Source organism: Plectropomus leopardus, chromosome 13 (genome assembly GCF_008729295.1).
Source record: "Plectropomus leopardus isolate mb chromosome 13, YSFRI_Pleo_2.0, whole genome shotgun sequence".
NCBI lineage: Eukaryota > Metazoa > Chordata > Actinopteri > Perciformes > Serranidae > Plectropomus > Plectropomus leopardus.
The window spans coordinates 22,286,431-22,299,254 of record NC_056475.1 but is presented as its reverse complement, the minus strand read 5'-3'; the positions used below and the strand labels follow the sequence as shown (position 1 = coordinate 22,299,254).

Here is a 12,824-nt window from a genome sequence, read left to right as displayed (position 1 = left end):
ACGCTGCACTTACATTGTAGTCGTGCAAGCAAGAGTTCCAGGAAAGGCGTTGTCCGTCTGTCAGTTAATCGCCCTGCTTTGGCCCAGACGGAAATATCTTAACAACTAATGGATGGATTAAGATTAGATTTTGTACAGACATTCAATCCAATACTTTAGCTCATGATCAAATATCCACAAAACAAATGGCCTTCTGTCATGAGATGGAAAGCTGGCATCGCCTGGGCATGCATTTGTGCAACTGTGTAATTGTGCATCAAACACTTATGACTCATAGACTGCAACTTAACAACTAAAAAGCAAATAAAGCTCAACTTTTCAGAAGAGTACACATGAGGCCAAGCTCATGTCCAACTCTTTTCATTCATGAAAACTTCGCTCAGCAGATTTTTTATCGGCGCCAAAGACTCTTGACATGTTTTGCAGTCTTCAACACTGTCTTTTGCAAGAGCTTACTTTCTCTCACTTCTAAAAAAAATTTACAACAGAGGCAAAACATTACATCTTGCTTGCTGAATAAATGAGTCTAGGCCTCTGTAGACTCTTGTTAACATCCAACTATGACACAAAACTCTCAGTCAATAAGTCAGTGTTTACCTGCTCCCTTATCCTTGCATTCATGTGTAAGCTATTGGGGGGGGGGTTGTTGTTGGTTTTTTTTTTTCAAAGACACACTTTGTGTCAGTCGGCCAGGCTGTCATTAACTTGTGAAAGCTGGGAGGTGCAGCGTGACTGACACATCTCAACAAGTGTAGCCTAGTGTGGTAAGTGTTTGCAGTAATTCCTATTGGTTACTTTACTTCTGAATAGCTGGAAAACATTTCATTGCCTTTGCTAGAGTACCAGCACTGCCTGAGGCAAATGCCTAGTTTGTCTATATGGATGCACTATCCCTGAGAGCACGTGGACCCAAACGCAGGAAACAGCAGGTCCTCAACTTGAACTCAAGCACGTCTTTATTCCAGGTCAGAGCAGGGAAACAGCAAACAAAAGACCACATACACAAAAGAAGGATCCAACAAAGACTGAACTGAAAACCCAAACTTAAATACAAACCAGCCTGACGAGGAGGTGAAGTGCAGGTGGTGAAAAAGGCGGAGAAGCTCAGGTGAGGGGAATTAGGTGATGAGGCAGGAGAGCAGGCAGGGAGCTGATTGGCTGGGAGAAACTCAGGAGCAGGGAGGGAATAACGAGGCTGGTGAAGGACAGGTGTGCAGCTGGGTAAACGAGGGAAAGGTAGTACAAGAACAAAAAAAAAAACACTAACTGAAGCCCAAAAACCAGGAAAACACAGTCTACTTTAGCTGGCTCACGTGGGTTATTTGAGAGGTTTTTAGTCTATGAAGTAAAAAACCCAAACAAAGCTGAGGCTATTTGAGTTATCCTGCAATTCTTCTCATTGTTTTTTTAAGATAGATTATAAAACACTCTGTTCAGGAGACAGTTTGTTATATTGGTGGAAAGAGCGCTCCTGTTTGATAAATACCTCTTAAAGACTCCCAGCAGCAGTCCCCCCAAAGAAACACACTAAGATCATGAACATTAAATAGTTAAAAGGCTCTGAACAACCCTACACGTTATTAATAACTTTAACAAGAGCTGTACTCTATCAAAGTATCTGAGTAAGTCATGAGAGTGTGACAGCGAGCCAGCGTGCATCATACCAGCATCGTGTTCTGAAGTGACCCATAAGAAAGTATATTACTTTTTTCAAAGTGTGAACAAAAAGGAATAACACCCACTTTCAGCCTGACTTATTAGAACAACTAGCACACTAACACAACTGTGCAAACCTTTATAAATGTCTCATGCTGTATCTACATTGTATTCCTGTATCTACATTGTATTTTCTTAATTTTGTTTCTTTGTTAAAAAAAAAAGAATAAGTCAAACATTTTCCCCAAAAAACAATTTTAATTATAGAGTTCACATAAATAATATCAAGTGGAACAGAACAGCGTTTGGTAAAATTACAATAAATAAATAAAATTAACTGAGATGTGCTCAGACTGAATGCAAAGTCAGTTTTCATTTTGTTTTTCACCACAAACTTAACCAGTGGAGTGTTTGTACTCCATTCTTATTAACCAAAAACAGCCAGTTGCTGTCCAGATGTTAGCTGTTGTGAATCAGCTGGAGCTCTAAAACAACTGTGTGTGAGAAATGAGTGTGTGGAACTTCAATTAGTTAGTTTGAAGTTAGCTATTATTTTACTTTAAGGACTACATAATTCATATAGCCAAATGTTGTGGAGCCTCTAATCTTCGTGCCATGGTCAGTCTGGCGTGCAGAAATGGGAGGAGCAGTCACATTGCAGCTGCTGGGGATTCACGCAAACACAATCTGGACGTGTTTACTTCTTCCATACGGAGTAGAAAACCCATCTGAGACAACAGAATTAAGGACTGTACACAACAAAATATGACAGCATGCAAAAAATGCACAGTATGACTTTGTGCGTATTCAGGAATGTATTGATCACAACAGATAATCCTAGTTCATTAACTAACTTTTGTAGATTTGAAAGTCATGATAAAACCAACCACAACAATTAACTTGGTGATTAGAACCATGACATTTAGATCTAACTTGTTACGTTTTGATTTTATGCACATCAAAATAGTCAGTGAGATGTGAAAAACACATTTATGAACCGGAACAGGGGCATAAATATATAAAGTGTAGACAGGGTGGTTACCCCTATGGGGTGTGGGGGCCAATTGAAAGCAACAATGTGTTGTGCATAAAATAGGTCCTCGTGAGTACTTAAAATTGCCACCTTAGAAGTAGGTTATGCCTGTGTTTAGGAAAAAAATTGAAAAGGCAAACCCATCTCCATCATGGTTTCCATTAACAATAAATAAGCTTTTAAATTAAATTCAATTAATAAACTATTATTTTAAATGAATAATTCCTTATGTTCTATGGTAATTTTTGTCATACATGCACTGATGATTTCTAGTTAACATGTTGCTGTTATCCAGTGTCAAGTCTCTATTTTATCATGTGATGAGACCATAAAAATTAAAGGGAGCTTTTTTAGGTGTATAACTATTAACTAGCATGAACTAAGGACTGCCGTGTGCACTGTGGCCCATTGTAACTACTCACACCAGTGTAAGGGTAAATAACAGAGCCAGTCAGGTAACATTACAACATAACATATCAAAAGCCTTAGAACTGATGAAAGGATACTGCTCCAAGTAGGAGGGCACACACGCCACCTCTTTGGTAAACTCCACGGGACATGAGAGCTTCCTCAGCTGTTCCTCGTACAGGCGCAGTGCCTCTGTCATAGTCTCGGCGTTACCCTGGTGACCAGCAGCAGGGAAAATGTCAGGACACATATACTGTAGCTAATTTTTTTTTTTTTTTTTTACAGCTACAACAAGTATTATAGTCTATTACAACAGAACTGCATTGCAAGGCAACAGTATGGACCCATGTTTACATCCTGTGAGCTGATTACAACTGCAAAATATTCAAACAGGAAATAAAAAAGGACCCATTTACAATGTTTTGTCAAGTCTGAAACATCTTTAAGTAAAAGTTAGGATGCCACAGTAGCCACAATAAAATGTTAAATTACTTCTACCGATTGTTAAATATATATATAATATACCTGTTTGACAATTTGAAACTACATTCAAATTAATATATGGACCATAAAGTTAAGATCTAAGAATTATTTCATCCCTTCCATCAAGTAAAGCTGTCATTCTCTGCCTGACTGGTTTAACTGGTAATATATCCTGTCTGTATATCCTGTTTTAACAGGACATACACGAAATAAAGGCAGCAAAATACTCCTGTTTCCCTGAGGTTTTAAAGTTTGGTCTCAGGCAGGCACAAGTTTTTTCAGTAAAAACTGGTGAGGAAAAACTGGAGCATCCCAAGTACACTGGCAGTTTGCCCTAAATATACTCTGCAGTTACTAAAAACAACTCACCTGTGTTAAATATTTTCCAGAGGGATGCAGGATTTTCATTGACAGATCTAAGATGAGACGCAGGAACTCCCATGTTGACTCTACAAGAAGCAGATTGACAGATTCAGACACAAGATGAACAATGACTTATCTTCATACAACACCACAGGGTATATAAAATATGCTTTACTATATTAAAAAAAAGAAATACACAGACCATGCTCTGGCTCCATGGAAATTGGGATTGCAGTCAGGTCATTAATTATGTAATCAAACATCTTTCCTTCCTCGACATATTTCTTCAGCACAGGGACACAGTCTTCAACTAGTACCTGTAATGCAGGAGACACAAAGAATCCACACAATTTAGTGTCAATTTTCATAATAATAATAATAATAAATGTTTTATGAAGAAAGAATTGCACTCAACACATTAATTAGATTCCATATATTAAACCCCACAGGGCATGGTAACAGAGCCAGTTGAAAACCAGCTTCATGATACTGGTTATTCAGGTGCACTGTTACATAACAGTGACATATAACCTGAATATTCATGTCAGCACTCACTTGGTAACAGTCTCCCTTCAGGTTGTCGAGCACGTCGCCGCAAGTTCCTCTCATGTGCTTTTTGCACGCATCTATCACCTTCTGGTCAATGTGCACACTTTGTTAAGGAAACATCAATCAGCTGCAGATGTACAATTATTCATATCAGTAAAATACTGTGAGAGAAAACTACATTGTCTTAAGGGGGAAAAACAAATTCACAATACAGGAAAGGATATATCGACCATGGTGATCATCTTTGGCTTTTGTTTGACCATCACAGAGAGGATGCCTCCATCACCTCCTCCTAAGATCAGCACCTCTTTTCCCTCAAAATTCTCTCTTCCGTTACCCATGATGGCTTGGGTGTACGCCAAATCACTCTCGGACAGGTCTGAAAGGTACATGTATCATTAATGATTGTCAAATTATAATAAATAATACAAATGTACACAATAATCATTATTGCATGATGAAAGTATACTTAAGGAAACACTATTTATTTACAATCAATGACTGTATCTAGTGTTCGGGTGAGACACACATGTGTTGTATCCTTGTATATACTTACTTAAGTCATCATCCAGAATTAGGACAGTTCCATACTGATGTGAGTGCAGCATCTTTATGTTTTGGTATGGAGAATCGTCTTCGTACAACACCTTGTCCATATCATACTCAACGATTCTGCCATCAGTTGTGGGCCAGTATCTGTCAACTTCGGCTCCTCTTATGAGGGCTGGGAGCCTTGGGGTGAATGATGAACAACACAATTAATTAATACTACTGCAACATGCAAGGTGCATAAAATATCATTTTCAACGACATGAAAGTCATGAACCTCGAGATACGTACCTCTTAACCCTTGTAATTTTGCCATTTAAGATCTCTTTTAGCTTCTTTTCCAGCACATTTAAAAGCTGCGGAGAAACAAATTGAGTCTGAAACATCACAGATGTTGAGATGCACAACAGTTTTTGTCAGCTGATGGGATATTTTATCGTGCAACATGAACAGTGTAACACAAGGGTGGTAAACATCATATGACATGCTGCACTATGGGTCTTCCTGTCTTTTTTTTTGTCATGTTCAGACAAAGTAATATGTATGTAAGAGCTATTTAATCTCATATTTTATACTAAGTAAAAATGTTAATGTTGGTATATGACATATATAGGTTTTGATATTATTTTAATTTTTACAACAGTTTCTGTATATTTTGAATAGTGTATAGTAGAATACTATGTTAAAGTTATTGTATATTTACATTACTTATTATATTATTTCTGTTAGAATGCAGGCTAAGTTATTCACTACAGCTATGGTGCGCATGACAAAAGAGGATATGATAATGTTGAGCTTGAGGAAAGTAACAAGTAGCCTAGGAAGGTAGGTTGGTAGGTTGAAACAGTCACTATAGTGTATATTTCAAAAACCACTTACCTTGTCTACTTGTGCAGTGTCATCATCTTCATAACACCGAAGATCAACAGTGATCAACCCATGGGCGTGCACACACAGAATAGCAAACCTGAGAAATGAAGAGGTAAAGGTAATGAGATGGCAATAAAAGCAATAAACTCATTCCAGAATCTATTTTTTTACTTGTTTCCCTTAAAGGTTTGTTGTTTCCTGTTTAAATGGTGAAAGGTTTTCACAGTGGAAAACATAAATATATTTTTTATTTAGCTGTTTGAAACATACTGAGCATTCAGACAAACCACAAACTGCAAGAGTGATGTAACATGTTTCTGTGGAATCAAAACTGACCCAAATTGCTGCTTTCAATAAATGTTGCTTTGTATGATAGTTAAAACTAATATGGGATAGAGGTTAAGTGCTTTCAACTAAATTTAGTCACATGTTCTCTGTCTCTGCAATCTGGAGCAGAATTCACAAAACATCCTAAGGAAGAAAGTGGTAGAGTCAGGAGAACTCCTAAAAAAGGCATGTGAGTCTGTCCCTAAATTTTTTCCTCAAATTTCTAACAAATTTCCCTCAGGATATATTTATTGCATATCATTGTAATAAAATCAACCCCACCCCTTTTTTCATCTTAGGACCTCAAGTGTAAAATGTGTGAGGTCCCCTTTACAGCACTGGCAGCAAAATGTCACTGTTTGTGACACACTACAAACTACCAAGCAAAGGGAAACATTGCAGGGCTCTAAACAAAGCTTTTTGTCAAGAAATATTATGGCAAGCAAAAAGTTTTTGTGCTTACCAGCCTTTTTTTCCTACAAAAGTAGCAAGGTATCCGTGCCCATTTGTTTCATGAACAGTCTCTTTCATTTCCTGCTCATGAAATATGGACAGTAGAGCAGGAACTGCCGATGCAGAGTCAACTGGGAAAAGAGAGAGAGAGGACGATGAGAAACTAACAGCAATTATATATTTCCTGCATCAGTTGTGAAAGAAGTGTCCAGATTATTTGGAAAAGTAGCAAAGTAAAAATGTAAAAATTCTGCAGTACTTTAGTGTTGTGGTTGGTAACATTTAAAAAACAAATAAATAAATGTGAAATAATATTCAAATCTGTCTTTTTGTAGACTTAATAGTATATAAAACCTTTCTTGTTTTGGTGTTGTCCTTAGGCTGTTTATTTTTTGGAAAGATTTTGCCAAATATATTTATAGTAACAGTCCCCCCTTGCAATTCAAAACAAAAAAAGTAATTGGGTTTTTCCCATTCACAATATTAAAATAAAAAACCTTTTTTTTACCCTCTTATTTAAAGAATCATTACTCATTATTAATACTTATTTTAACAGCACTCTATAAAGCACAAAGCCTTAAAGACTCTAAATATCTGTAAATTGTAGACTGTATTTTTTTATTTATTTTTTTTTTTACTTTTACTTATGTCTATTATTTATAATTTCATAATTTTAAAATAGAAAATTATTATACATATGCCTACTACTACTATTGCTAATAATAATAATAATAATAATAATAATACACATATATATATTAATACACATAATAATAACAAAGTTGAAGGTCATTTATCTTCGAATGTACATTTACAAAAGCAATCATTGCCACTGAAAAACGTGGGTCTCAGACTCCCTCAGTGCAATTTAAGCAGGCCTATATATATATATATATATATATATATATATATATATATATATATATATATATATATATATATATATATATATATATATATATATATATATATATATATATATATATATATATATATATATATATATATATATATATACATATATATATATATATATATATAAACAACAACAAAAGCAAGCTCTGCCTCTGTTCAGAGGAGGGGGCGGGGCTACAGAGCAGACTGAGCGGGGGACAGCGTCTGGATGAGTTGACAAGTTAACCACGGAACTTCACACATCAATAACTTACAAGAGAAACTTTGTTAAAATACAAACAATACTTCTTTCCAACTGAGAAACAAGCTACATTTCATCAAAACGCCCTGTCCTCTAAGCTGGACAGATAAGGTCTTTATTAGGCAAACTGTCACCTGCCTGCGGGCAAACAGCGTGAGAGCAGAGGGGCGTCGAGAGATCCCCTGCTGCTGGGAGCCACAGATGCAAAAAAACATGTGGTGTTTCTGTTTGCAAAATATCGGTCATTTAACCACTCTACTCTACTTTACAACCGCTGACAGAGTCAAGCATGTCTGCATTGCCCCAAAACACAAACGACACCTACACTATTTAAATCCATGAACCACTTCATATCACTTCATGGTGAGCTTTTCAGGGGCGGATGTAGCGATTTGGGGGCCCCAAGCACATTCTGTCTTACTTTACTTTTCACTCTAACTGGGAATGTTGGCTTTCCAGTTGCAGAAAACAAAATTCAAAGCTTTTTTTCTGAAAGTTAAACTATTAACTGTTAACCATAAATAGTAAATCTATTAACACCTTACAGTAAAAGTTCCCTATTATTTTTTTTATTTATTTAAAATGAAAAGTAAAAGAGAGGCTTTATCAGCTCAATGCCTACTTAAATTTACTTGACCTCCATTTAAGGTGAAGTGTTCATTTCTTATACAGTTAGTACGCTTGTCACTTGCTCTATTAAATTAGGCTGATCGTGAATGTTATTGCTTTTTGTTCACACTTTAAAAAAAAGACATATACAATTAAAATCAGAATATTTAGTAGAGCTATCAGGGAGCATTACCACAACATTAGCTAACATTACCTACAAGTTCCAATGAAGAAAAAATTTTAATCTAATGTTCAAAGAACATTTTAAGGATGTTTATCAATTTAAATAATAAGGTTAAATGCTGACTAAGACATAACATTTTAACTGCAACATTCTGAGGATGTTTTGGTGATGTTGAGAGATGGCAGATCATTGAATGTTCTTTTATAAAATGTCCCCACAATGTTACATGAGAGCAAAAGAAGAACGATTTCAAAGCAACATTCGGAACATATTATTGAGGCCTGAGATTACAGACGTTTTTTAATAAGAATGTAATGTAGTGTGATTAAAAATATTATTTTTATTTTTACATAATTTTTTGTGAGCTATAATCTGACTTTGCAAGGTAACTTGTCTTTGTCAGGTAAATGTAGTCAGCCACAGTGATGAGTTGAGTTGCATGCTTTTGAGGCTTTTTGTGAATTACTTTGCTGTACAAATTAGACTCGGGAAGGAGCAGTGTTGACTATGGAGTCGCTTGTTTCAGTGTTTCTTGGGAAAACCACAGGTATGCTTTGAACAGGCTCCACACTAATAAATAAAATTCAAAATAAAGTGATAGGTCTATAAAGTCAGTGGTTGCAATAAACAGACATCACATCAACAGGAATGTATTAAAATGTCTACGCATAACGAGAGTATAAATAAAAACACACACTGAGCTCCAAACAACTGAGTACATAGACAGGTAAAGTAAAAAAAAATAAAAGGGATGAGTTTAGGAGTTCAAATAACATAACATTCACTGTCTTACCTGCGGCAGAGAGCTTGAAGTCGAGAGTGTAATGCAGCAGTGCCATGTCTGAGTCTGTGTGAGTCCTGAGCAAGGATGATCCATGTCTGGGAATAGGCAGGCTGCGAGTATTTATCTGCAGAGACAGAGGGAGGGCCCTGATTCTGCTGCTAGATCTGCCCACTACACCAAACAGGCGTGGTTGTTGATTTTAAGAATTAAATTAAATGAGCATCTATTTTCATTTTTTCAATATTCATCTTAAATTGGGAAACTAGATCCAATATCAGTGGAAAATGTTCAGTAACAGTATCATCACTGTAAATACAATTGGATATATTGTTTCTCATTTTGTAATGAAGAGGCAGAAATGTAAACATTTTGATCCAAAATCCCCTGTATTTGCTTTATTGTCTCAAATGATATAAAATATAGCCAGAGTATTATTAAGGTCGGATGTCTTGTGAAGATGCCTCATCTTCCTGTTCAGTTAAGGACAAAATGATGCAATCATTGCACATATTTGCACATATTTGAAATGATGTGTGATAGTGATAATGTCATCTGGGGGTTTCCCAGTGGGAGTTATTGGGTTAAGAATAGTTAGACGGAAAAGTAAGAAAGATCATAGATAGATAATAAAATAAGAACGAGCGTAGGGAGGATATTGCCATAAACAGCTGTCTGTTCAGACTGAACTCTAAATTAATAATGCTACAGATATGGGCCATTTGTGTTAAGAAATGTAAACTCAATAGACTGTTATCAGACAAAATGTTAGGAGCTTGAGTGAAAGGCAAATTTAAATTAAAAATATGAAAGGATAGAATGGACAGCTTTTTTTCATTGAAACATCTGAAGATGTTTACACCAGCTGTTTATCGCTTTAAAATCAGTCTAGTTCTGATGTAAGTGTTTTTCAAGTGAATTATTATTATTTTTTTTGAAAAAAGGAACAAAACAGCTCTAGTTTCAGTGCTTTTCCCATGAATTTCACACTGGATGGCCAAAGATAAGATCGGAAACAAAGGATGTTTCAACATTTTGTTGCATTTTTTGCATTAGATTGGGCGCCTTTACATAATGCTCCACAGGGACACCCGTTCCCTGGGGGCAAGGTAAGGAAGTCGGTTAGAGGACCCTCACACTTACCTCACACAACTAGTTCTTGCGTAAACATTATATGTTAACAGTTTATTTAATTTAATTAGAAGACCTACACTTACAACTCACACAAGCTTGTTCTTGTGTACGTAAATATTAGTTCTTTCTTAATATTTACAACCGGTAGCTATGTGTAGCTAGTCAGTTGAGCCAAAGGACAAAGCAAACATAAGCTTGCTAATACATGACCCATTTATAGTAGGGAGTGAAAGAGATTAAACTGTCACCATATCTTCCCTGGAATTTTATAAATGTTGTTTAACAATGATGTAAATCTTCAATCTCTAAGACAACACGCCTCAATACAAAACAATGTGCTGATAACATCTGATTGGCGTTAGTAAACAATCTGTTTGATTTGCATAATCAGATATTTTTCTCTCATTCTAAACTGTATGAATATCACTTACTCTAAAATGCATTCTCCATGGAAATAAATAAAACAAAGTTATACCTATATTAACAAAAGATGCATCTTTTTGACTCTAAAACTCAATTTTTTGGAAGTTATACTGGTTTGTGATGCTTTAGTGATTTCGTGTTGACATATTGCTCTCGATTGAAAAGCATTATAGATGCTTTCTAACAACCGATTTATAAATTACTGAAGCCTTTACTGGCCAAGACATTTGCACTTATTGAAGGATGGAGGTTTTAGTCTTACGATGGTCCTCAGCGAATGCATCTCTTACTGACAAAGTGGCAACACGTGATGAGTTGGGATGAGAACGTGTTGGTGGAACATACCGTGTTCCTGAAAGCATAAGAGGGTCCCAGTGTTGGTCCAGGGGAGCTAGAATTTGTTAAAAAGCAAAACTCTGAAACTAAAGGAGAAAGAAAGCCTATGTGGTTTTGTGAGATGCGGAGCAGGTGGACCCAAATACACAAGATGGCAGGCAACAGGAACTTTAAATAGCACTTTTTATTTTCAGGAAACAGCAAATAAACATCCCACAATAATATGAAGGGTTAAATAAAGACTGAACTGAAAACCAGGGCTTAAATGCAGACTATACTGGCGAGGAGATGAAGTGCAGGTGGAGAAAAAGGGCGGAGAAGCTCAGGTGAGGGGAATAAGGTGATGAGGTGGAAGAGCAGGCAGGGAGCTGATTGGCTGAGAAAATGTGAGGAGCAGAGGGACGAACGAGGCTGATGCAGGACAGGTGTGCAGCTGAGCAAATGCCGGACAAGCAGCACAGGAACACAGGAGGGCGAAACACAGTAAACCGAAACTGAAACACAATCATCTTTATATTAAGTCAACTAAACAAAAAAAAACAAAGATAGACTAACTACTGAATGCAACTTAAATGAGTCCTAAACACTTAATCCATTCTTCCAAAAGAGTAAAGAAATACGACACAGCAGACTGTGACAATAAAGTGCTTCAGGAATGTACCAACTGGTGAGTCCTCTGCATCAGTTTGACAGTGTACTCAGGTTATTCCGGCCTCTGTGTCTCCAGGACGTAGTTGTGGCTAGCTCTGAGGCATAAATTTAAGTTGAGTTGGACGATGTGTTGCATCCCTCGTTTTGCCCCATGGATGAAGGCGTGTTGATTTCTCCTGACAGCAACATCTCCAGCTACACAACCACTAACATGACTTGCGAGCATGCAGCAAGCAAAAATGTAGATGTATTAACTGTGCGTGGGAGAATAACAAGTGATCAGCTTGATATGCATGATCAGTGTCTCGGCTGTCCACTTGAGTATAAATCCCCAGATTGGATACCGATACCAGGTCTAAACAAGTTAAAAAAGGTAATGGAACCTTCAGAACTCTTGAATGGGCAGGTTCCTCAGGTGCCTTATTTCTCACCTCAGGCTTAAACTGCATACGTGTCCTCTACTACACACATTATTTATTACTTTATAATATCGATCTTTGTTCTGCAACATCTTTAAACTTCTCCATGTTGAAAATAAACCTTACATCTACATTTCTCAACATCTAAAGTTGCCTTAGCTTAAAAAGCACTTCAAATTTCATGTTTGAATAGTCTACCCGTTTGCTCGACCAAATATTCAGATTTTAAGTGTATATTACTTTCTCCAAAGTGAACAAAAATGAATAACGCTCATTTTTAACCTAACTCTTTACAACTAGAGACTAAGCGTACTAACACAGTTGTGCATATCTTTATCAGTTTTTCATATTCAGTCTCCATTGTATTCCTATTCACCGTTTATGTTGACACTCTGTCTTGAAATATTCCAAGAATGTCTTTGATGATTATTCATTAATGC

The 12,824-nt window shown here is 36.5% G+C and overlaps 1 protein-coding gene across 1 annotated transcript; it reads right to left on the bottom strand.

Moving 5' to 3' along the window:
- Window positions 1-1,894: 1,894 nt before the first annotated feature.
- On the bottom strand, window positions 1,895-9,480 carry LOC121952586 (spermine synthase-like). The gene is made up of 11 exons (XM_042499354.1): window positions 9,434-9,480; window positions 6,702-6,822; window positions 5,921-6,008; window positions 5,333-5,397; window positions 5,049-5,224; window positions 4,717-4,871; window positions 4,499-4,588; window positions 4,146-4,260; window positions 3,950-4,029; window positions 3,196-3,311; window positions 1,895-2,384 (listed from the first exon to the last, which is right to left on the bottom strand). The coding sequence occupies exons 1-11, from the start codon at window positions 9,477-9,479 to the stop codon at window positions 2,354-2,356; spliced, it is 1,083 nt and encodes a 360-aa protein (XP_042355288.1). The 5' UTR covers window position 9,480; the 3' UTR covers window positions 1,895-2,353.
- Between the last annotated feature and the right edge of the window lie 3,344 nt (window positions 9,481-12,824).